General features: G+C 50.8%; 1 protein-coding gene across 3 annotated transcripts in view; it reads right to left on the bottom strand.

The window, feature by feature from the left end:
* RASGRP2 (RAS guanyl releasing protein 2) overlaps positions 1-25,756 on the bottom strand; it is a 43,766-nt gene extending 18,010 nt beyond the window's left edge. Inside the window, exons 1-11 of one of the 3 annotated variants that reach the window (XM_053278189.1) lie at positions 24,798-25,113; positions 15,667-15,806; positions 15,367-15,507; positions 14,170-14,272; positions 12,331-12,393; positions 11,236-11,367; positions 10,565-10,715; positions 9,132-9,305; positions 5,707-5,823; positions 4,876-5,157; positions 312-389 (exon numbers count right to left, since the gene is read on the bottom strand). In XM_053278189.1, coding sequence (XP_053134164.1) covers positions 312-389; positions 4,876-5,157; positions 5,707-5,823; positions 9,132-9,305; positions 10,565-10,715; positions 11,236-11,367; positions 12,331-12,393; positions 14,170-14,272; positions 15,367-15,439 — 1,173 coding nt within the window. In that variant the 5' untranslated portion in view covers positions 15,440-15,507; positions 15,667-15,806; positions 24,798-25,113. Of the gene's footprint in view, positions 1-311; positions 390-4,875; positions 5,158-5,706; positions 5,824-9,131; positions 9,306-10,564; positions 10,716-11,235; positions 11,368-12,330; positions 12,394-14,169; positions 14,273-15,366; positions 15,508-15,666; positions 15,807-24,797; positions 25,114-25,603 lie in introns of those variants that run through there. The other 2 variants (XM_053278188.1, XM_053278187.1) reach the window with 2 other exon arrangements.

Here is a 25,756-nt window from a genome sequence, read left to right as displayed (position 1 = left end):
AGTAAAGCCTTGCTGTAAAGGCTGCTGTCTGGGAATGTTCCAAGCTACTCTGTGGCACTGAAAACACATTCAGGGCCAGGGGCCTATGTAAATGCACTCTGTACATGCTTCTGCACACCCTTCCCACACCAGGCTACTCTGTGGCACTGAAAACATATCTGGGCCCTAAGCCATGACGACTCCAGTTCAGCTTCAAAGGCAGCTCGCAGCAGAGAAAGAGAGGCAGCTGAGAAAGAGGCCAGCTGTCTCAAGCCAGGCCTGCTCCTCTGTGTGTCTTGGCGCGTCCAGTGTTACGGGCCTCATGTGCTCACCGTGGATTTGTTTCGGGGTTCTCGTTGCAGAGAGAGCTGGTAGATCTCCTCTTCGGTCTGGTATTGATCCAGGGAGACCTGCAATGCACACATGTGAAGTCAGAGCCTGGGAGGAGGACCACAAAGAGACCCTCCCTTTGTGAAGGCAGGGCAGATGCAGAGTTCACAGTTGCTGGACTACAACTCCCACCATCCCCAGCCACAAGGGCTCAAGGTTACAGGCCATCAATATCTAGGGACCTACAGTTGGGGACCCCTTGTCTAGAAGACCCCAAAGGTCCCCTACAACTCCAAATTTCTCTGTTAAGGTGGCTTTGGCACAGCCCCCTCGTTCAACTCAGCCTAAATACATGTACATTCAATAATCACATATTCTTCCCATTTCACCCTCCACTTCATCTGTTGTCTTCCTTGGGTCTGTTTCTTCCCTGTGTCTGTTTCTAGATTGTAAGCCCCTCGGGGCAGGGACCTTTCATCTGCCGTAATGTGCAGCCTATTATGGACGGTGCATTAAAAAAATAAATCAAGATTTCCCCTTCACAAAGTGCATACACCCCAAAAACATGTAGGTTCTTGTAAAAATATGACAGAACAGCCTGGCTAGACCCGTTCGACAGAACGTAGGAGGACATTCTTTCCCCCTTTAAGGTTTTGCTACAAAAGGTGGGACCTCACTGAGTCAACGAAACTCATTCAGTGGCTATTTAGCTGCAGCAGAGAAACCTTTTACAGTCTGGGATGGCAGCTGAACTTGCCAGGAAGTCCCAGAATTCATTGCAGGTGCAGGTCCCAGAAGCAGCAAGTTTAACTTGGGCTGTCTGGAATACTGAAAAAGAGAGACGGCTGGGGAATATCCTGGTGTCCTCGGAGCTTTGGGATCAACCATGAGTTTGCTTCGGCCTGCTGTATCCATATTGTTCCTTCTCGACCAACAAATTTGCAAGCCAAGAAGAGTTTTAAAGAGATGCTTCAAGTCCTCAGTGTTTCCTCTCTGTCATCTGAATCCAATAGAGCTCTTCCATCTACCAAGAGGAAGCCAACTCTACCAAGAGGCAGTGATTCATTTATAGGGACTGACTGTGTGGTACTGGGCAGATTATTTCGTACAGTGAGGGTGAAGGCAGACTCCCGATCAGGCAACAGCTGGAGCACTGCCGATGTCCAAAGAACAGCAGAGAAATGACAGAAACCAAAGCTCAAAACAACATACCACCAGAGTTTTACAGACTAGGCAAATTGCCCTTACGATTCTGGAAAACTCCTTAAACGTGGGACGTTGGCAAAATAAGTGGATAATCAAACACTCTTTAGGGCAGGTATTACTTTGGCACATTCAAGATGAAGATGATGATGATGATGATTTCAATTCAAGATGTCGATTTATCTTCATATGAAGTATTGCCCAGCTATCCAGAGGTCAGGAGGGTTCCGTAACCTTCCATCCGCTATTAATCCCCATGGTTTTAATTTGGGGGGAAACAGTATTTAGGATCATTAAAGATCTTTGTACGAAGAGCTTTGTGGATGTAACTCTTGGGGCCTTGCTCCCACAGAACTGTTCTGTTCAATCAGCCTCCCTTGCTGTAGATAGTAAGGGTTTGCCAACAAACTTAGCAGCCACAAGTTAAATGAAAACTCACATAAAACTGTTAGATCTGAACCAGGTGTGCTGGAGAATGGCCAGACGCGAACTGCGTTTGGTGGTGGAGACAAGAAGCGCTTCAAAGAAAATAACTCTGGGCGTATAGCCAAGCCACTAGATAAGAACAACTCTGTTGACAGAACGCAAGGCCGTCGGACGGAGGATCTTCTGGTAAACTTTGCTGAAGTGGAAAACACTGTTGCTTTTGTACAAGATGCAGTGTGTAACTTACCCAAACAAAATAAAAGAGGCAGTGAATACCCAAGGAGTCCAATATCCTTAAATAGTGATGCTAAAGAAGGGATTGACACTATTAAGTATACCCTGAAGCAAGACCCCACGTTTATTTCCTTGAATGGGTCTAAAGCCTCATTGGCCAAAAGTGAACAGAATTTTCAAAACTGGGATAAATTGGATTCCAACCATGAGCACCATAAAGTGATTTTTGACCCAGAGTTTATAAAACAGGCAACATTGCTACTGCTTGGAAAGGATTTTGAGGCCTCTGATTTTAAGCTGATTGAAGGTGGAGACGTTCTACAGAGCAAGGAAGCCAAACAGACGAAATTAGTAGATCACCGTGTGGCTGAAATTGGTGACTAAAATCTGTGTCTTCCTGGTCCATCTATGCTAATTGAACCCTTAACTTCAACAAACTTCGGAAGACAGTTCTTGCGGTCTCATTCTTCATTAGAGGTAATGGAGGTGCCACAGAGTGATTCTGACGGAATGAGTGGACTACCTCAGTCAATTACAAGCGTCAAACAGAGAAGAAACTGTAATTCATCATTTGGAAGTAACTAAGTGACATTTAACAACTGTGTGGCCTTTATCTTTTATAACCTGGAATGTGGCTGGTTGGAGGTCCAAGGTTAACGATGTCTCCTTTACTGAGTATATTTCAGATTCTGATTTTGTGATGCTTCAGGAAATCATGGTTTGATGAAGAGCTTAGTTTAGATGGTTATATTTCCACCAGGGTGAACTCACACACAAATCAATGAAGTATGGGGGAAATTTGAGGATTATTTGATTAAGTTGTTAAATTCCTTTCCTCGTGCCCATGTTATAGTTATTTGGGATTTTAATGTGCTTATGGGCTTAAATGACATAGCACGTTATCAAAAGATTAAAGAAAGTTCGCCTGATGTAGGCGATGAACCACGCCCTCTTGTTTCCAGACAATTTAAAGATCAGGTTGGAAACTATGCGGGTTTACATCTTGCAAAAACAATGGCCAGATTAGATTTATACTTATTAAATGTTGCAGTACAGGAGGATTGGCCAGCGGAATTCACTTTTTGGGCTGCAGCTAAAATGTCTACCATTGATTATGTTGTGATCCCAAGGAGTTTAATTGACTATTTGAAGGAATTCAGGGTGGCTACCTGTCCGGATTGTGATCATCTTCGTGGTGTAATATATATCAATGCCTTTTGGAGATAACCTTTTTTAGATAAGAGATGGAGATCATTTTATTGCAGCTGAGGTTCAGCCACTACGGGTTAGGTGGTCTGAGCCAGTTAGGGATCAAATTGCAATGTCTCTTAAGTCTGATAATTTGGAGGAGGCTAGATCTGCAGTACTGGAAAAGGGTACAAACGAGAGTATTATTTACCTTTATGAAAATTTAGTTTGGATTCTTAAATCTGCCTTAATTGCATTAACAGCACAAGATCCTAATAGATGAGATAGATATTTAAGATATTCTAAGACCTGGTTTGACCAGGACTGGGGAAAAAAAAACTTATTCAGAGCAATCAAGCCTATAGAGATGGTTCAAATGCCTTCCCTCCTCAGACTCTTATTGTACAAAAAAGGGCATACAAGATTCTGCTTAAAATGAAAAAGAGGAAAGCTGCCAAAGCTAGCTGGCAAAAACTGATTTATGCGGCACGTACCAATAATTCTTCATTATTTTGGCGCCTTGTGAAAAGTCAACCCTTATAATGTCCATCCCATTCTGCACATCATATTTCTCCTAAAGTATAGGGAAACCATTTCCATGTCTTGTTTACTGTGGCTGAGTCTAGAGATTGCATTGCAAAGTTGGATGTGGGATTTTTATGTGAGCGGCCTGCAGTATCAGCCAGAGAAGCAACAACTTTAGTGCATCAGTTCAAAGTAGGCAAAGCCCTAGGAACTGATTTGAATACAGTTGAATTGATTTTAGAAAACCTTGATTGGTGGGCTTCTGTATTTGCCTCACTTTTTTTGGCAATCTGTTCCAAAAGATTGGGGTATAGCACTAATTATTCCACTTTATAAGAAAGGCAATCTAGATTTGCCTGCAAACTATGGTCCTTATAAGTTTTTTTAGTGTGGTTAGTAAAGTTTATGCTAAACATCTTCACGAAAAATTAATGGATTGAATAGAAGAGGAAAATATTCTAACAAACAGGCTGTTTTTAGATCTGGTGGATCAAGCCCTGATACTCCAGCACTTGACTGAAAAACATACAACAAAGCGAAATAAAGCCTTCTATGTGGCTTTTGTTGATTTTAGAACCGCTTTTGATTCAATCTTCAACCTAAATTGCCTGACAGACATGTGTCAATATTACTATATGCGGACGATGCTGCTCTCCTTTCTCAAACACCAATTGGACGTAGGCACACTTTAAATATCCTTTCCTCTTTTTGCACATTATCAGTTTAATGTATAGTTTAAATGGTGGTGTTACTATTAGTTACATCTTTAATTGAATTTCAGATTTAAATGGATCTTTTTCTTTTGTTTTTCTTAATTGGGATTTTGTGCAATTCTGATCAGTGATGGAAATAAACCATTCATTCATTCATAAGCACAGGAGCCCAGAAAAGTCTCAGTCACATTTTGTGCACTCATACTAGAGAGATGCACGTGAGTGGAGATAGGCTAGGAAGAGTGCGGCTTCGTGCCCTGGAGAGGGGAGCTCTCACCATCAGCAGATTTAGGAGGTCAGGATTGGCTTCGAAAGGCGGCCGGATACTCTGCACCATGGCCAGGTCGCTGAGGATGCTGAACAGCTGCTGCATCTTGTTGCCATTCACACAGGTGTGCGCACGGTCCAGCCAGTCAGGGAGGGCTACATGCACGGCCACCAGGTCCTTGAGGTGGACCCCCAGGATGGGGAACTTGAAGCCCACGCACTCGGCGAAGCGCCGCCGGTAACGGCTGTAGTTCCCCACAGACGTCAGCAATTCGGTTAGCGACTCCCACACCTGGAAGAAGCCAGAGATGGGGGTCAGGGACAGGGGAAAGGGCCTGCCAGGCTTATCCCCCTCATCTGAAGCAGTGGGTCTGGAGCAGGGACATGACAGGCGGACGAGAGACTGCTGTGTCGACAGAGAAGCCAAGGACTTCCCTTGAGGACTGGAAACTTACTTCCATCCTTAAGTGACAGCTGAGGAAATCTGGTAGGGAAACTTCACACCCGACCTGAGGTACAGGAAGGGACTCTAGAAGCACCTCTAGCAGGCCCATTTCCTGACAGCATCTCCAGGTAGGGCCTGGGAGAGGCCCCTGCCTGAAACCTTTTGAGAGCTGCTGCCAGCCAGTGCTGACAATACTGTGCTAGACGGACCGAGGGCTTGACTCCATGTAAGACAGTTCCTATGTTCACCGTCATGGTGGTGGGGAGTAAAGTATTGCCACAAACATAACTCCAGCCCCATTCCCCCGCCCCCTTTCGGCCCTTCCCTCCCAACGGGCTTTCTCATCTCTATGATCTGCCCAGAATCCCACACCCCCCTCTTGCTCCCTTTGCCTACCTTGGTGGTCTCCGGGCTCACGAAGCTGTGTGTCTCCTTGAGGCGGGAGATGGAGCTGTGGCCAAGGCCTCCCACCACCGCCATCAGCGTGTTGAAATTCTGCAGCTGGAGCAGCCTCTGAGCACGTCGGGACAGGCCGAGGATGCCGCAGGGGGGGGGAGAGCGGAGGGGGAAAGGCATGGTCAGTTTCTGGGATACAAGGGGACAGGAAATGCAACCGCATGTTTGGATACACCGGAACAGAAATCTATCTGCATGGCTAACACTACATGGCAATACCACAGGAGCATGGGCCTATAGCTCAGTGGTAGGGGGGTCTGCTTTACACGCAGGTCAGAGGAAGACAGGAAGCTGCCCTATACTGAGTCAGACCCTTGGTCTATCTAGCTCAGTATCGTCTTCACAGACTGGCAGCGGCTTCTCCAAGGTTGCAGGCAGGAATCTCTCTCAGCCCGATCTTGGAGGTGCTGCCAGGGAGGGAACTTGGACCCTTCTGCATTTCCCACAGCAGCTCCATCCCCTTGGGCGGGGGGGGTTATCTTGCAGTGCTCACACTTCTCATCTCCCATTCATATGCAACCAGGGCAGACCCTGCTTAGCTAAGGGGACCGGTCATGCTTGCTGCATCTCTGGGTAGGGCTAGGAGGGACTCCTGTCTGAAACCTTGGAGAGCTGCTGCCAGTCAGTGGAGTCAGTACTGAGCTAGCTGGACCAAGGGTCTGACTCTGTGTAAGGCAACTACCTTTGGGGATGGGAACAGCACTCAGTGGTGGAGCATCTGCTCTGCATACAGAAGGTCATAGGAAGCTGCCATACACTGAGTCAGACCCTTGGTCCATCTAGCTCTGTATTGTCTACACAGACTGGCAGCGGCTTCTCCAAGGCTGCAGGCAGGAGTCTCGACTCTCAGCCCTATTTTGGAGATGCCAGGGAGGCACCTTGGAACCTCAGATGCTCTTCCCAGAGCAGCCCCATCCCCTAAGGGCCAGCATAGCATAGTGGTTGGACTAGGACCGGGAAGACCCGGTTTTGAATCCTCATTCAACCATGGTGACTCTGGGCCAGTCACATATCGCTCAGCCTAACCTACCTCACAGGGTTGTTGTGAGGACAAAAATTGAGGAAAAAAATAACCATGCATACTGCTCTGAGCTCCTCGGAGGAAGAGCGGGATATACATGTAAAAAATAAAATAAAATAAATAAATAAATAAGGGGGATATCTTACAGTGCTCACATGTAGTCTCCCATTTAAATGCAACCAGGACAGACCCTGCTTAGCTAAGGGGACAAGTCATGCTTGCTGCCACAAGACCAGCTCTCCTCCTGTCAGACCAGCATCTCCGGGTCGGGCAGGGAGCGACTCCTGCCTGAAACCCTGCCAGTCAGAGTAGACTATACTGAGATAGCTGGACCGATGGCCTGACTCAGTATAAGGCAGCTTCCTATGATGCACAAGCAAAATACGCTTGAAGGAATGTCCAGGGGCGGGGCAGAGCAGGCTTGCTAGATTCTGATTTTTGCTGGGGTATAAGGACACGCTGTGCCACCTTCCCAATCCCTACCCCGCCTCCTCAGCCTGAGAATGTATAAACAGACAGTTACAGCATCTCCAGTGTGTATTCACTCAGCCTCTGTCTCTTTCTCTGTCTCTCTCTCCTTCATAAGACAAACTGACCCGGTAAAAAAGCTGCCCTGAACCTCACACTGTCCACTAGGGAAGAGCAAAGAAAAAGAAGTGTGATTTATACAGTTGCCATCTTTGCTAATTGGCGCCTCTGGCGCCTTGCAGGAAAGAAGCCAAGAGAGCCGTGTCTGGAGTCAAGTTTAGCTCCTGGGCTGAGAAGCACGAGCAAGACGGACAATATGGCAAGCCTCATTTGCGGGTGGTCATCAGCAGAGTTGAAAGAAGCAAGGAGGATTCTCATACAGGAACACAGGAAGCTGCCACATACTGAGTCAGACCATTGGTCCATCTAGCTCAGTATTGTCTACACAGACTGGCAGCGGCTTCTCCAAGGCTGCAGGCAGGAATCTCTCTCAGCCCGATCTTGGAGATGCTGCCAGGGAGGGAACTTGGAACCTAGATGCTCTTCCCAGACCGGCCCCATCCCCTAAAGGAAATCTCTGCTCACACTTCTAGTCTCCCTTCTATATGCAACCAGGGTGGACCCTGCTTAGCTAAGGGGACAGGTCAAGTCATGCTTGCTACCAGAAGACCAGCTGTTCCTCCACTCCTCTCCAACAAATTACTTTGGGTTTGCCTATTAAAAAGCAAGATATCTTTCTCTAAGCTGAATTTGCCTGTAATGTTCCCTGTTATGGATTTAAAGGTCCTTAGCAAAACAGGATCCAAAATATTTGATCTGGAAAAAACTGAACATACAACAGTCTCATCTGAATTCTCTTGCTCAGCAATCTTAGCCTGGCCCACAAATTCTGGGCATCAGTACTACCATCTCCGGGGACAAACCCTCATGGGGATTTTTGGCAATGGCTACCCTGCTAGAGGTGGAAGATAGGTGATAATGTTGTTACACTTACAGCTTTCTGCCTGTTAGCACACCTCCTTTATCCCTACCCCTCATGATTAGGGTCAAATTGCAGACATTCTTGTACAGAGGAAAGGGTTACAGTTATAGTAACAATGAAGAAATGGCTCTCTCCCTGGAGAAATCTTTGAAAGACGCTCCTGCCCATTTTCATTCCTCTGACAACACTGATGGCACTTTATAGCAGTGTTTGTGTTTTTAAAAAATTTGAAAAGCTTTTAAAATGCCATTGCAAGTTTGGCTGCTGCAGGCCGGATGCATAGAACAGTAAAAGTCTTGCAAAGAAATCACCTCTCTTCCATTCCTAGAAGTGTCAATCTTGTCAAAAATCACAATGAGACAGTTGGCCACGTGCTTTTGTATTGCTCTTTCTATCGTGGTTTGCATTTTAGATATATTGCTCCTCTTGTGTTTAGATACCCAAATAATTGTGATGAGTTTTACACAAACTTATTTCTTTCTGATAAATGCACCGACGCATCGCGTTTGGTAGCCAAATTTTGCATGGCTGCGATTAAGATCCGCACATGATTAGAAATGGTTTGTTCAGGTTTTTAGTTTTGTTTCATTTTATTCTATCTTATTTCAATTCTGTGCAACAGTTCCTCTATCTGTACATATACGTACATCTCTATCGATATTCACCTTTAAGTTTTCCTTTTATCTGGGTTTGGGCTGAAATCTGTATATTTGACCAACGATCGCAATAAACCAAACTGAACTGAACTCATAAATGAAGATTCATTCCTGCAGATGGTAGCCGAAAAGCCCATTGAGGGTTGTTGGGTTGTTTTTTTAAAGCAAGAGCAAAACCAGGTGAAATTGCCGGAAGTCTGCAGAACGTTTGGGGTTCCCGGGAATCGCAGGCACTCACCTGGGCCACCATGACAAAGCGGGTGATCACCTGGGCGCGCTGCTGAGCTGTGGGTTTGCTGAGCACCATGAGCTGCACCCACTGGGAGACGCTGTTGAAGAGCGTGATGAACCGCTCCAGGATGGGATTGTCCACCGTGCAGCCGTGCATGACGAAGCTGTGGTAGTCCTGGAACTTGGAGCAGAAACAGAGAGGTCAGGGCTTCTGGAGATGCTGCACAGGGAGACGGAAGAAGCTGCTTCCTACGGAGTCAGACCTTTGGTCAGTCCAGTGATGCCGGTCCGTCTACTCTGACTGGCAGCAGCACTCCAAGGTCCACATTCTTAACTTGTTTAATTTTATTTATTTTAATTGTAGCTATTTTATTAAAATAAAACAATTGATATTGTAGCTATTTTATTAAATATTGTCAGCCGCCCCCAGGAGTAGTGTACTGGAGGCCCAGGGCATAAATATTTTGAACTGAATGAATGAATGAATGAATAAGGTCTTTATTTACGGAGGACATTTTTGCCCAGGGCATAAATATTTTGAATTGAATGAATGAATGAATGAATGAATGAATGAGGTCTTTACTTATGGAGGGTCTCCAGGTAGGACTGGGAAAGACTCCTGCCTGAAGCTGGGGAGCTGCTGCCAGTCAGAGTTCTCGGCACTGAGCTTGATGGAACAATGGTCTGACTCAGTATATGGCAGCTTCCTATGTTCCTAGGCTGGGAGTGGCCACCTCCACACAGTAGCAGAGGGTGCTGCAGTTTCACTGGCACAGGAGCTCCCAGTACACAGCCCCATCTTGCAGGCACTAGCAGTGGGCCCTAAACTAACACAGTTAATTCAGAGCCCCAACATGGCATAGTGGTTAGAGCGTTGGACCAGGACCGGGGAGACCCGAGTTCAAATCCCCCTTCAGCCATGAAAGTCACTCAGCTTGACCTAGCCAGGGTTGTTGTGAGGAGTAAAATAACCATGGACACACCACTGTGGGCTCCTTGGAGGAAGAGCAGGATAAGAACATAAGAACAGCCCTGCTGGATCAGGCCCAAAAAGGCCCATCTAGTCCAGCATCCTGTTTCACACAGTGGCCCACCAGATGCCACTGGGAGGCCCACAGGCAAGAGGTGAGGGCATGCCCTCTCTCCTACTGCGGCTGCTCCCCTGCAACTGGTACTCAGAGAGGCATCCTGCCTTGGAGGCTGGAGGTGGCCTATAGCCCTCCAACAATGTAAAAACTAAATAAGTTAATAATAAGCTGTGGCAATATTTGGCGATGCTTGGGAGGGAGGGGGTGGGCACGGGGGACTCTTCTCTCCTCCTCCTCCTCCTCTCTGCCCTGACGGTCTTCCAGGGAAGGAGCAAGGGCCAGGGCAAAGCGTGGGGCTGCTCAGCTCCCTGCTCCACACATACAGACACATCACCGCCACCGGGATTCTCACCAGGATCTTGCTGAAGGAGTGGTATTCCAGGTGGGTGAGGTGTTCAGCCAGCTCCCCCGACTCCAAGTGGTCAAAAAGCAGCGAGGTCTTGCGCTTTTTCTGTGCCACGGGTTGGCGTTGTGTGACTTGCCTCTTCCATTTATAAGTCGGGCTGGAGGGGGACAGAAGAGGTCAGCCTTCCGGAGGGTCATGCACATGGCCAAAGAGGAAAGTGCCTGGTTTCCAAATCCCAGATATCTGGAGACTGGTAGCAAATTATTTGCCGTTTTCATATGCTCCCAGCCACCCAGGCAAGGCCTTCCTCAGCCTCCGGAATCCTACCAACAAGTGAGCCTGCCAGCTCCTTGAGTAGCCAAGTGAATAAACAGAGGGAGCCACCACCGAGGAGGCCCCGCGTTGGAAAGGCAGCCACAGCATGCTCAGAGGCACCCCTTTCTTTAATTAGGACAAGAGCCAGAGGTCTTGGGTGGGGGGGACGCAAAGTTGGGTCAGAGCAATTTTGAAAAGGAAGGTTTGAGGGTGAAGCTCTTGTATGTGGCAGGGTAGCCCAAATTCGCCCTAGAATTGCACCCCGCTGCCCTCTGCAGGAATGCAACCCCTAAACAAGGTGCGGGGGTGGGGTGGGGGTGGGCCTGGCAGGACAGTTGTGGGGCCCCCTGCCATTTACCTACACGCTCTCTATGTCAATCAGGTTGCTGTGCCGCCGATTCCCTTCCCGACCCAAGACTTCCTTCAGCTCCTTGATCTGCTCTGCCAGTTCTGGGTTCAAATCGAATTCCGCAGGGAACGCAGAGATCCAGTACCTGCGAGGACCAGGGGTATTGGTCAGTGCCAGGGCGAGGAAGAGAGAGGTGGTCTCCTCCTCCTCAACCAGGATCATATCCTGCAAGGCAGGAGGGTCCCCCTGGACTCACCCTGGTGCTCAGCAACCCTTATAGCACCCAGTATGGGTGACAAAGCTGCTAGGGAGTTCCAGGGCTGGGGAGGGTCTGGAAAACTCCTCCCTAGACCCTCCTCTCTCCCACCACCAACTCTCCCCCCCGCCCATAATACAGAGGACTGGGGCACCTTCATCACTTCCTATGTTAAACTCCCCCTCCAGGCACATGGACCCAATAAAATCAATACTGATATAATATCGCAGCATGCATAGTAATAAATTACTATTAATAAATTACTATTGGTGAAAAATCACCGACCCCTCACAATTAAGCACACACGTCCCCGAACTGTCCACACGACCCAATTATGGCTACATAGAACGCTGCTGTGCGCTGAGTCAGACTCTGCGTCCTCCTAACTCAGGACTGTCTACTCTGGCCGGCAGCAGCTCTCCAGGGCTTCAGACTGCATCCCCACCTCCGCCCGTAACTTGAACCTGGGACCTTCTGCATACAAAGCAGCTACTCTAAGCAGCCATCCCTCCCCCAAACGGGATTTCACACATCCTTATGAACATATGCAGCTGCCTTCTACTGAGTCAGACCATTGGTCTTCTCGCTCCGTATTGTCAACTCTGACTGGCAGCAGCTGGGCCCTGCCCAGCACAGCTCGGAGATGCTGCCAGGGACTTCTGCAAGCAAAGTAGATGCTCTATTGCTGAGCTACAGCCCCATCCCATAATCCATTATCTAAACCCTACTTCTCACAGAAAGCGTATTCGGCCAGCTCTGACCTAGCCGTCTTCAGCAACTCAACTGTGCTTCTCTCAGACCCCCAAAGATAAACTATGGCTTTGCTCCTCACTCGGCTACTCCAATACCCACCTGACCAGATGGCACGTTTTCACCTGCAGGGAACTGTTTTCTGGCCCACGTGACTCCTGGTAAGTTCAGGGCAGAGTTAAGGGCACAGACAGAGTGGGGGTTGGACTAGAAGATCTCCAAGGTCCCTTCCAGCTCTAACATTCTATGATTCCATAAGAGGACAGCCAGCGAGGTGTTTTTATACATGTGAAGACAACCCAGACTTTAATATGGACAACATCGGCTTCAAGACAGGGTCCAGATAAAGAATATAACCAAAGTAAGCTTGGAGAAGACACTCCACTTGCCCCAAAGAGGAAAGAGCCTGAGCTAACTTGGCACAGAGGCACCTTTTTAACGTGGTAATTCACTTTATTGAGAAGGGGAGAGTAACTGGCCCTCTCCACCCCCAGCACAGCATCCCTCCAGTGACTGTTGCTGGTGTCTATCTTGTGTTTCTTTTTCGAATGTGAGCCCTTTGGGGGCAGGGAGCCATCTTATTTGTTTGTTATTTCTCTATGTAAACTGCCCTGAGCCATTTTTGGAAGGGTGGTATAGAAATCAAATAAATAAAAATAAATAAATAAGAAACAACAACAACAACAATTTATATACCACTTTTCAACAAAGGTTTCCAAAGCGGTTTACAGAGAGAAATAATAAACAAATAAGATGGCTCCCCGTCCACAAAGAGCTCACAATCTAAAAAGAAACAGAGGATAGACACCAGCAACAGCCATTGGAGGAGATGCTGTGCTGGGGCTGGAGAGGGCCAGTCACTCTCCCCCTGCTAAATGTAAGAGAATCACCACTTTAAAAAGTGCCTCGTTGCCCACTTAGGGGTTAGGGGAAACAAGGGGGGGGCCAATTCTCAAAAGACCTGAGAAAGATGTGAGGATATTCCACTCCCAGAGCAGCCTGTTTATGAGGCAAGGTGAGACAGAAGCCTCAGGTGGCAGATTATGGGGGTGGCAAAATGCTTCTAGCTGCCATCATCAAAGCCGCTCTTCAGGACTGATCTGACCCCCTGCAAGCTTGGCAATGAACACCTCTCCTTGCACACCTTCAAAGCTTGCAAGAAGCACAAGGGGAGAAGAGAAGACTGCTGGCAACCTTGGGAACATAAGACATCCCTGCTGGATCAGGCCCAAGGCCCATTTGGTCCAGCATCCTGTTTCCCACAGTGGCCCACCAGATGCCTCTGGGGAGACCACAGGCAAGAGAGGAGGGCATGCCCTCTCTCCTGCTGTTGCTCCCTTGCAACTGGGATTCAGAGGCATCTTGCCTCTGAGGCCGGAGGTGGCCTATAGTCACCAGACTAGTAGCCCTTGATAGACCTCTCCTCCATGAATTTACTTAAGCCCCACTTAAAGCCATCCAAGCTGGTGGCAGAGAGTTCCACAGATTAATTATGCACTGTGTGAAAAAGGACTGCCTTTTGCCCCTTCCAAAGCTTGCAGGGGCTGGTTTTGAAAGGGGGCTGGCCTGCACCAGAGGCATAGAGCAAGGCAGCATTCGGCACCTCATCCCAAGCACTGCAAGGCTTTCAGCCTCCCTCCGGCGCAGCTTTCTGGTGTCAAAAGCCCGAACAAAGTGTGTCTTTGCCCTTGGGACTGCAGAGGCACAAAGGGGGTTTCGCCCACCAGTGCTCCTTGGGGACATGGTGGTCTTCAGGAAATAAGAAGCTTCAGCTAAGAGAAACCACGGTGTTGCAGGGGAGGGCAGGGCAGGGCTCCCGCCCAAAGGGGAGGGCTGCGAAGGGAAACTCAGCAGATAGGACCGGAGGGACTTGCCGCCCGCCGACTGGCATTGAGGTTTGGGGGCTCCCGGGGGAGGAGGGGGGGCACTAAAAAAGGATATATCTGCAGCAGTTTGGCTGCCAGCTCCGAGGAAGGGATGTACCAGGGGTGCATCATGAGGAACATCCGGACCAGCTGGGGGTCCCGCACTTTGCCCTCGTCATCTGCAAGAGAAGAGATCAGAGCACTGTTATCCGTGGTAAGGCCCCAGGGTCAGTGATGACCCCTCTCAACCCTCAGTGTAGCCCCCTCGCTAATTGCTTATTGGGCCTGTGTGACGCTCTGGCCAAAGCTGAAGATTCTGCATCGTCCCCCTGGGTGTGTGTGTGTGTGTGTGTGTGTGGGTGGGTGGGTGTGTGTGGGTGTGACCAGTCCCACTGTGCTGTGTATTGTTTAAGGGAAATGGAGACCCCCTGAGCCCCTGGACCATCTTGGAAGGCGTGCACAGAGTGCCTTCCCCACAGAGCTCTGGCAAGAGGGGTCGTCCTCCGTCTCTCTTAAAGGGCCCTCCGAGCACGGAGGAAGGCGCAGTTCTGTGCAGAGGTCAGCATGCTGGGAAGCGACTCCCACAAAGAAAAGGGTTTTGGGTTTTTTTTGCCAAAGTGGCCCCCGCTTGAAAAACAGTGAAGATCGCTGGATGAGAGCATGAGCCTTCTGGGCACTTCTTACCCCACAGACTCAGAGTGGCAACGCCCCCCACCTTGCACCTTTCCGGGCATCTAAGCAGGGACCGAGCCACCTTAAGTGGAAATGTTTGACTTAACAAGCAGAAGGTTGCCAGTTTGAATCCCCGCGGGTACTAGATCGGGCAGCAGCAATCTAGGAAGATGCTGAAAGGCATCATCTCATACTGCGCGGGAGGAGGCGATGGTCAACCTCTCCTGTATCCTACCAAAGACAACCACAGGGCTCTGTGCTCGCCAGGAGTCGAAACCAACTCAACGCATCACTTTACCTTTAGGCCAACATCTGCAGGAGGGCCGAAGTTGAGCAGCCCTGGTGTAGGCCCAGGACAGGCTGACCTGAGGCTCTCTAGATGTTGCTGAACTACAACTCCCACCATTCCTTGGCTATGGGCCATGGCAGCCAGGGATGATGGGAGCTGTAGTCCCAACAGCAGCTATCGAGTTTCAGACTGCCCATCTCTGTTCCAACGAGGCCCACAGGGCAGCCCCCCGGCCCCCTATTCTGGCACCCCATCATCACCACCACCACCAAGGGGTCCCCCAAGAGACAATCCTGGCTTTCCCTCCATTACCAAAGGCCTCAATGCAGCCGTGCAGAAAGGTGTCCACCGTGCACCCCTTTTCCAGGTCCAGCGTCTCCGACATTTTGGACCCCCGAACCCGTCACTCGAGACAGGCACACTGCTGGTGGGCAGGTCTCCCGGGGCCGGAACCTAAAAGAGCAAGAGAAGGAAATGATCAGAGATGCAGCCACCATCTCTAAGGCGGCTGTGAGCAGGGAACAGTTATTCCCTCCTGGGAAATGGGTGCATCATGACATTGACTGAGGGATTAACATATAGGGACATTTAGGAACCTAGGAAGCAGCTTACTACTGAGTCAGACTCTTGGTCCATCCAGTGGCCTCTACACTGACGGGCAGCAGCTCTCCAAGGTTTCAGGCAGGAATCTTTTCCATCTCCACCTGGAGATGTTGCCAGGGATTGAACCTGGCACCTTCTGCAGGAGATACCTAGAATACAAAACATGCCTTGTTCAATGATGTGATATTCCACTGAATGAGGCTTGCTTTGTATTCTAGGTAGCTTCTGCAGATGCACTGGATCTGGTATGTCGCGGCGAGTGTGACCACAAGCTGGACCGGTTCCATCTCTAAGGGTATTGTTTAAATAAATATAAATATAAACATAAATATATATAAAAATATATAAAGAGACCCATTTTTTTCAGAGAGGCTTTTAAAGGCCCAAATTTGCAGCTTCTAACTGGTGGGCTTTTGATTTTCCCATCTCCTCACTTTCTCACTCCGCTTTTAAATCTGGTTTTAACCAGATCCCGGTTTTAGTTTTTATTTTATATCGCTCTGTTGTTTGATCGGCTTTACTGATTTTGCCAGCTGCCCTGAGCAATGCTGCACTGGAGGGACAGGATATAAATATTTTAAACAAACCAATAAACAAACAACGCGGAAATCACCACTTGTGTGTCACACGGTTCCGAGGTCATTGCAAACACCTGTCTCTGAAAAATCAGTAACATGGGAAGCTGCCTTTTATGGAGACAGACCTTATTTTGGCCCATCTAGCTCATCATGGTAAAAACAAGTAGGGAGGAGTTCCCCATTCCCTTTGACAGTCGCTCAACACAACCGAAACAGCCTCAAAAAGCAAAGAAGCATATCCTGAAAGCTCAACCCTATTGATTAAACAACTCAACCTTTTGGTCCCAGCTTGACTCTTCTATTTGGTGGTGGTGGAGGGGAAGTAAGGAGAGTTCCTCCTTGGGTTTCCGGGCCAAGACCTGGTCATCATCGTGGCAAGGTTGTGGGAACCAGGCTCAATCAATGGTCTATTTCCGCAGTCGCTTCAGGAGTGGGAAAGGGCGAAACTGGTTGCAAAAGTGTGGAAATTGCAAAACCAGGTCCGTGTTTTCTTGGCTCACTGCACAAATGAGGCCACTTTTGACTCAGCACTCCTTGGGCACACACCATGTAAGCAAGGGGCCATTTGACCCAGTATCCTGTCTCCAACTATGGCTGGCAATCAGCACATCAAAGGCAACCCTGACAGGCCTGCTGCACCCGAAATGGCTCTAGGATGAGTTGCTCCAGGACACCCCCCCCCCCGCCCAAGAGGGGTGGGGGCTTGATGTAATTTCAGATAAACCATGCATCTGGTCAGCCGAGTGGTATTTAGAGGGAGGGAGAGGAAACTGTAAAATTTTGGAGGGCTGTCACATGAAGATGAGTGGTACACAAGTTGCAACCACAGCAGATACACTATGAAGGAAACATCTTACGAGGTTACTTCGGGGCCTATCTCATTTTGAGCAGGTCATTTAAAACAAAAACAACAAAAAACAACCTCAGAAAGGGTGTTTCCTCCATCCTCAGCGATTCCTCAGACTTGAATGCACGCAAGCTGCAAGAGTGCTTTTGCCTTGGCTTGCTGCAGAACTGTTATTTAGGATTTTTATATATTACCTCAAATATCTACACACCGCTTTTCAAACAAAAAAAAAGTTCTCAAAGTGGCTTACATAGCAAAAGGAATGAGAAGACTGTGAGCCCCTTGGGGCAGAGAATTGTCTCAAAAGGCAACACAAAGGCTATAAGCCACCCTGTGCGAACAAGGCCAAGGAAACAGCAGCAACAGCCACTGGAGGGATGTTGTGCTGGGAGTTGGATAGGGACAGTTGCTCTCCCCCTGCTAAACACAAGAGTCACTATTTGGGGGGGGCGTCTCTTTGTCCAGCTATCAAAGGTCAGCAACAACTTCCGGATGTGCCTATATCAGGACTGCACAACTTCTGCCCTCCAGCTGTTTTTGAACTACAACTCCCATCATCCCCAGCAATTGTCAGGGATTATGGGAATTGTAGTCCAACATCTGCAGGAGGGCCGAGGTTGTGCAGCCCTGGTCTATATTGTTCTAGGATAAACTGGGCAAACTTGGTCTCCAGCTGCTTCTGAACTACAACTCCCAGCATCCCCAGCGGCCCAGCCCCAATACATTGGGAGTTGTAGTCCAAAAACAGTCGGAGGGCCAAGTTTGCCCACCCCTGTTCTAGGATCTCCACTTGAGTGATCACAGCGGTCGTTTGGCCTCAAATTAGGCAGAAAGTGTCAAAATACAGCAGGAGCTTCAAGCAAAACAAACGCAGACAGCTCTGGAATAGAGTGCCATTGCTTTGGTCCTCCTGGGCATAAAGATTTGGCTAGAGTGCCTCCTCAAGGAGCAGTTTTTGTCTCTGCCTGGGGAGACAGCAGTGAAGTGGCAATGCACAGAGTGTACCAGGGAACAGTGCTTTGCTGTCGAAAGTGAATATGGGAATGCACTTCTGCTCTTTGGAGAGATTCACTTAAGGGGGCGAAAGCAGTTTGCCTCAAAATAGACCTGACTGTAAGTACGTCATTCAGACCTGCATGGATCTGATGTTGTTATTAAATTGCAGCCACAGGGGGCTTGATCCAGATTAGGAAGAAGGCATGTGGGGAGGGGAGATTTAATCCTTTACTGGTGGACTCCCAGTGTGGATCAGGGCTCTTCATGGGCTGCACTCCATCCCAAGAGAGAAGCTGCTAGTGGCATTGGTCCCAGACGCTGGGGAAGGCACAAGAGAGGGTGACGGGTATCAGGTCCATGCCCTGCTTGTGGTCTTCCAGAGAGAGCGGGCTTCAGCTCAGTGGCAGAGCATCTGCTTTGCATGCAAGAGATCCCAGGTTCACTACCTCCCTGGCAGCAACTGCAGGTAGGGCCGGGAGAGACTCCTGCCTAAAACCCTGGAGAGCCGCTGCCAGTCAGAGCAGAGTAATGGTCTGACTCAGGCAACTCCTTATGTTCTAGGGATGTGGCTGGTTACTGCTGGAAGAATTCTGGTCTGACCAAGCAAGGGTTTTGAGTTCCCAAGTCAGGGCTCAGCCTCAGAAACCAGATCATCATCAACAGCAGCAGCTTTTATTACAGTCCAAGACCAGCAGACAAATAAGTGCCTCTGAATACGTGCAGAGTGCCCGCAGGCCTTTCCAGGTCAATGAGCATTTCCATAGGTTCCCTGTGAAGCTGCCACCGACTGAGTCCATCTAGCTCAGTATTGCCTACACTGGCCGGCAGCAACTTTCCAAGGACTGAACCTGGAACCTTCAGCTAGCAACGCAGACGCTCTCCCTCTGAACTACGGACCTCTCCCTTTCCAGACAGTTCCCCATACAACTTTGGGTCCCCTCGCAGGACGTCTCCGTTCAGGACAAAAGCATTTCCTGTCTGAAAAAGGGGAGGTTCGAGTTGGACTTTTTGACCCTTCCCTAGACTTTACCTCTTTGAGTCCCACGCCCCCCCCCCCCCACCGTCTAGGTCTCCAGCTCTGACAGCAGAGAAATGATGGTGCTGAACAGGCCCGCTCTCTTTTTGGACATCTGAACTCGAGCCAAGCAATTTCTGTCCCCTGGAGGACCAGAATTCTCTGCTCCTCCGTTCAGTGCATAACAGCCCGGCCGGGGGGGGGGGGGGAGGAGAGGGAAGCAGAGCCTGGGGCGGGGGGGGCGCTTCCTTCCAGGGGGCCTTTCTTGCTTGTAAGGGCGCTAGAGCCTCCTCCTGTAAAGGGGGCAGCAAAGAAAAGCAGCCCGCCTGTGCCCTTGGGGAAGCATGGTGCAAAGTCACGGCCCGCCTGCCTCTGTTCAAAGGGACGGTTTCTCGTGCATCCATCCGCCCTCGCTGTCCCGAGCCAGCGAGGGAAGCAGCCGTGGAATGTTGCTCGGAAGGCACAAAGGGACCTGGGGCTCTTGCCAGGGGATGACTCAGGCCTGGCAGCCTGACTGGAGAGTCCAGCAGGCCCCTCAGCCTGGGAATTCCAGCCGGCCTCTTGCTGCTGGCCATGGGGACCCAGGACAAGAGGGCCTTGCAGCGCGGCTCGCTGGGGGGGGCCGGGGCCGGGGGAGGAGAGCCTGCAGCCCACGGCCGGAAAGGCATCAGCTGCCTTTTGCCCCTGTTGTGGCACCCAAATGCAACTCGGCTTTTCAGCTGGAAGGCCGCGAGTGCAAGACCAAGAGTGGACAACGGGAGGAAGAAGGGGCTCTCGGAATTCGACACACATTTAGGTCCGTGCAGCTCTTCCGGCTTGCAGATGCAAGAACAGAAGTGCTTGACGGTCCCCACGGTTTTCACCCTCACAACAGCCCTGCGAGGAAGGTCAGGGAGGGGAGCTGGTCTGGTGGTAGCAGGCATGAATCGTCCCCTTTGCTAAGCAGGGCCCACCCTGATTTGCATTTGAAAGGGGGAAACGGGGACACTGTAAGCTCCAGATAGGGCTGAGAGGGACTCCTGCCTGCAACCGTGGAGAAGATGCTACCGGTCTGTGTAGACAATACTGAGCTAGATGGACCAAGGGTCTGACTCAGGATATGGCAGCTTCCATATAGTCCACCCTGGTTGCATATAAACGGGAGACTTGATGTATAAGCACTGTAAGATATTCCCCTCTTAGGGGATGGAGCCGCTCTGGGAAGAGCATCTAGGTTCCAAGTCCCCTCCCTGGCAGCAGCATCTCCAAGATAGGGCTGAGAGAGATTCCTGCCTGCAACCTTGGAGAAGCTGCTGCCAGTCTGTGAAGATGATACTGAGCTAGATAGACCAAGGGTCTGACTCAGTATATGGCAGCTTCCTATGTTCCTATGTACATAGCTCCTGTGAAAACTGCCTCAGAGCAAGGCCCTGTAGGGAGGAGAGCTGGTCTTGTGGTGGCAAGCACAAATTGTCCCCTTTGCTAAGCAGGGCCTGCTTTGGTTTGCATTTGGGTGGGTGACTATATTTGAGCACTGTGAGAAATTCCCCTTAGAGATGGGGCCGTCACTCAGTGGAAGAGCATCAGCATGCTTGCACACAAAAGGTCCCAGCTTCACTCCCTGGCAGCATCTCCAGGTGGGCCCAGGAGAGACTCCTGCCTGGAACCTTGGAGTGCCACTGCCAGTCAGTGTCTGCAACACTGAGCAAGATGGACCAATAGTCTGACTCAGTTTAAGGCAGCTTCCTATGTTCCTATGAGCTGGGGAAGAGGTCCTCCAGGGCTTAGTCTGAGCCTGATTTTTGTTGTTGTTGTTCAGCGCCAGGTCTTCGGCTCGTTGGCTCAGGATGTGCAGATGACAACAGCACTTCTGAGCATGTCCAGAGTGCATTCCACTCAGCCCATGTGAAAGCGGAAGGGCTTGTGAGACTGAGGGGCGGGCGTGGATGTACAGCAGAAGCCGCTTTGTACAATCTGGACCGGGGTGGGTGGGTGGGCAGGCTACCTTGACCCCGAGTCTGACAGACCATGCCTTCACCCAGCTCAGGTTTGTCTACACTGGCTGCAAGTAGCTCTCTGGGGTCTCAGGGAGAGGGATCTTTCCCCGTTGGGAGATGCTGGGAACTGAGCCTTGGAAGGAACAGAGGAAGCTGCCTCTTACCGAGTCAGACCCTTCTTCGTCCATTTAGCTCAGTATTGTCTGCTGCTCTGACCAGAGGTGCACCTACCGTGTTTCCCCGAAAATAAGACAGTGTCTTATATTAATTTTAGCCCCCAAAAATGCACTAGGGCAATTAGCGGTACATCAGAAATTACTGCTAGGTCTTACTTTCGGGGAAACAGGGTAGCTGATTTTGGAGCCTGGACCTCAAGGCCTTTGGAGGCCGCCCCCACTCCCCTGCAAATTAAGCCTCATCATGCTCCGCTGGGTGACCACACCACCCAGGACAGACTAAAGAGGATTGGGGGGGGGCAAAGGGGCTGTGGAAGCCCTGGACTTCGGCCCCAAAGTCAGCGTGGTGTAATGGTTAGAGTGCTGGACCAGGACTGGGGGAAACCCGAGTTCAAATCTCCATTCAGCCATGAGACTTGCTGGGTGACTCTGGGCCAGTCACTTCTCTCTCAGCCTAACCTACTTCACAGGGTTGTTGTGAGGAGAAACCTAAGTATGTAGTCCACTGCTCTGGGTTTCTTGGAGGAAGAGCAGGATATAAAAATGTAAAAAATAAATAATGAAGTCCAGGGGTAAGAGCGCCTCTGACTCTTGACTGGCAACAGCTCTTCAGGCAGGAGTCTCTCCCAGTCCTACCTGGAGATGCTGCCAGGGATTTAACCTGGGACCTTCTGCATGCAAATTGGATGCTCCGCCACTGAGCTAAGCTACGTCTCCATCCCCTCATGCTGGCATCCCTGTATGTAATATTTCCACAGGTTTGCAGAAAGTCCTTTAAGTGTCCTACAATATCCTCCAACATAACAAAACAGGTCTCTCTCTCTCTCTCTCTCTCTGGGCCAGTCCAAGACACATTGCTGACCAAAGCTGCTGCACCTGTTGGATGACAGGTATCTCACTGCTGAAACAGCTTGGGTTACTTAAGTAGCCAGTCCAGCCTAGGTGAGCCTCAGTGTCATAGGAAGTTTTCTTCTACCGTCAGAAGCCGCTGCCAGCCGGTGTAAAATGTTGAACTAGATGAGCCAATGGTCTGACTCAGTATAAGACAGCTTCCAATGTTCCTATGTAAATGCAGTAAGTAAACAACAAAAAAATGCTCAGGTGGCTGCCGTGCCCACCTCAGGATCTGTCTCCAGCCTGGCACGCAGGATCCCTGCATGGAGTTTGGAATGTCTTTGTGTCGTAGCATGAGATTATTATTAATCTTTTAAGACAGGCTTTTGTGTTAGGAAATGGTGGCTTGGTAGTTTCTGGCAGGGTTATTTTTAGGTAAGTTTTTTGCTTCTTGCTTTCTGGCAGCACTGTGCAAGGAGCCCACGTTCAGCTTTGACAGAGAAGTACCTCGAGATCCCTGCCACATCTAGGGTGACACTCACCCTTTCGGCAACAAAAAAAAAGCGCTTTGTTTTCCCTCCGTGTGTACCCGAGGCTTTGTTGCAAAATATCAGCTGAACTACAAGTTGCAAGATTCGTTTCCCCACATCCACCCGCAACCAGCAGGATAAATATATTGACAGCAGATTGTCTGTGGCACAAACATTTATCAACACACGCAGCTGGTACAGATACAAAGAGACAAGAGAGCACATGCAGGCGATGCGCTGCGGGGAGACACACACACACACACACCCCGAGAATCTCTCTCTCGGCACACAAAAGGAAACCCACACATTCTACAGGCAAAGGCTTCACAGAGGCTGGAACGTCACTTCGCCCGCCACACACACACCCCAACCTTGCGATAAACCTCCCATGAGGCATACACACACACACACCATTCCTTCATGCACATCCACGCTGCAGTAATTTCATGCGCCTTGCTCCACGCTGCAATGCACAGCCCATTTACACACGCCAAACATCCTTAGGAGCAGGGATGCCCGGGTGAATGGTCCACCAGCACACGCCAAGCATTAAACCTACACCACTGCCCCACCAAAAGGAGGAGGAGGAGAAGCCTTTTCGTACAAGCCTTTGGGGGGTGCTGCCTGCCAATTCCTGCCTTGGTAATCAGGAATGATCGGTGGTACCATCTTGCTCTGCTGCTCCCCACAATTCTAAATTAGCCAGAAGATGTCTTATTCGTTCATCTATTTATCTGTCACCATAGTCCTATGCAACCTGGCATGTACATCCCTAGGGGGTGTACATAAGTTGAAATGCGATATAAATACAGCATAAAATGATTAAAACAATTATAATATAAAATCAAATTAAAATTAATTTAAAGCCTGAGAATTGTGTGTGCAAAACCAAGTATCGAGGTCACACACACACACACACACACACCCCGCCGCCAACCCTGCCCAGTGCCCTGGCTCATCGACTTCTCCCTGCCCCATAGCAAGAGATGCACCCCTGCGTTTTAGAAGCCGGGTCCTCCCTCCCCACAGGGTACAGCGCATCGGAAGAGGCTGCAAGGCATGGACGGATCCCAGCAGCGTGAACTGGAGTGCACGCAAAGCTACATGCTACCGCCATGGATTAAATCCCACCAACACCACACAGGCATCCGGGCTGGATCCAGGCGTGTAGCAATGGCTTTTATTGAGCAGTGGGCTTCCTCAGCCACCCCCAGGATGTCCGTGGGTGGTGTTGAGCAACCCCCGCCCCTGCATCTTGGAAGGTTAAAAAGAAATTGAAACTAGCCACCCCCGGGACTTGTCGCTCCTGTAGCCGACAGGGCTTTCCAGCGAGTCAGGGGTGAATAAATGGGCTGTGAAGGGGGTGGCACGCTGCACACTCTCAGAGACACTCTCTTCTTCCTTCCTGTTTTACCACATGGCGGTTTGGGAACCTGAAAACCGTCCCCCCAAAACACTCTTTATTAGTGCCCCCCCACACACACACACACACTTCTACATCCATAGGAAGCTGCCTTATACTGAGTCAGACCCTTGGTCCATCTGATTCAGGATTCCCGACACTGACTGGCAGCAGCTCTCCAAGCTTAAATTTCGGGCGGGAGTCTTTCCCAGCCCGACCTGGAGATGCTGCCGGGACTAAACCTGGGACCTTCTGCAGGCAAAGGAGGTGCTCTTCCACTGAGCTGGGGGCCGCATCTCTTTGGCCAAGGGCAATGCTGACCCCGTGAGGTAGTAGCAGGGCTTAGCTGGGGCTCCAGCTTGCCGGTGCCTTTTGCCTCGCAGTGGCGGGTGGTCTTGGCACTCTGCACACGCCCAGAGGTGCTCCGGTCCTCATCCCGGCTCCAGAAACCGTAGCTCTGAAGCTGCCCTGGGGCAAATCTAAGTCTTTCCGCGGAAGGGGCGACGAAGGCTAGCAAGGGGGGGGGCACGACCCCCCTCCAGAAAAGCGGCTCCAGGGGGGCAAGACCCCCTTCCAGAAAAGTGCCCACCCATTTTTGTTGCAGAAATCTCCTATGTGGGACTCAGCTCGACGGCCACCCAGAATACACTTTGCCCTGCCTGCAAATGCCGCCCCCCCCGGGGAAGTTGTTTTCCGGGTGCCACCCTGGGCAATGGCCCGTCTGGGGAGGGGCGCGCGACCCCCCTACCCTGCCCACCTTCCCAGGGCGGCGGCGGCGGCACTCACCGTGGCTCCTGGGCGGCTCCGCGCGCTTCGAGTTCGTCTCTGGCAACGTAGCCTCCTTTCGCCACCAGAGAGAGAGAGGGAGGGAGGGAGGCGGGAGGAAGGGAGGGAAGAGAGAGAGAGAAAGGACGCGGCGGCTGCGGCTGTGGCGGCAGAGAAGGGCCGGGCAGGCGAGCTCCGTCAGTCGCGGCCCCCCGCCGCCGCCGCCGCCAGTGCCGGCTGCTCCGCTCTACGCGCGAGCTGCCGCCGCCGCCGCCCGCCTGGGACGCCCCTCGCCGTGGCCTCGCGTCTCTCTCTCCCGCTGCTTTCTCAGGCCGCGCCGCGCTCCGGGCGAGCGCACTGCGGAAGGCGTAATAACCCCCCTTCGCTGACAGAGAGGAAGGGGGGCGCGGGCGGGGGAGGAGGCGGCTGTGGTGGTGGTGGTGGGCACCGTCCGTGGAGGTGGGCGCCACCCACCCCTCGCCACCACCTGGGCCCGGTGGCTTCTCCACCCACACACACACAGCCGCTCAGGCTGGAGCCAGAGGGCGGCCTCTGAGCATGAGCAAAGCGCCTCGGCCGCCCTTGGTGAAGGTGAGCTCCGCTCGGCCTCTCTCTTTCCCGCCCAAATCCAAAAAAGCGCACCCCAAATGGTCCTGTCTGGAGGGTCAGGGAGGGTGGATTTGAGCCAGGAGGACGCTCCAGACCCAGGCACGGGCGAGCTGAGGAGCCACCCAGAAGAGGCAAAGGCTACTTAATCAGGGTGCTGGGCGAGCGGTGTGTCCCGCACAGTAGGTTTCTGAAACAGAGATGGGGCGGGTGGGGGTCACCTCTGTTCCGAGGGGGCGCTTGCCCACTCCGCCTCTCTGCAGCCGCCGCCACACCCTCAGCAAGACACAAGCGGGAAGGAAGAAGTCCTGGTCCAGAGCAGAGTGCCACAGACCGCGTGCAGAGTGCTGCTTCCCCCACACCGCTCGCCTCCA

The sequence above is a fragment of the Hemicordylus capensis genome, chromosome 14, assembly GCF_027244095.1.
Source record: "Hemicordylus capensis ecotype Gifberg chromosome 14, rHemCap1.1.pri, whole genome shotgun sequence".
Classification (NCBI taxonomy): Eukaryota; Metazoa; Chordata; class Lepidosauria; order Squamata; family Cordylidae; genus Hemicordylus; species Hemicordylus capensis.
This window is presented reverse-complemented; position numbering and strand designations above follow the sequence as displayed.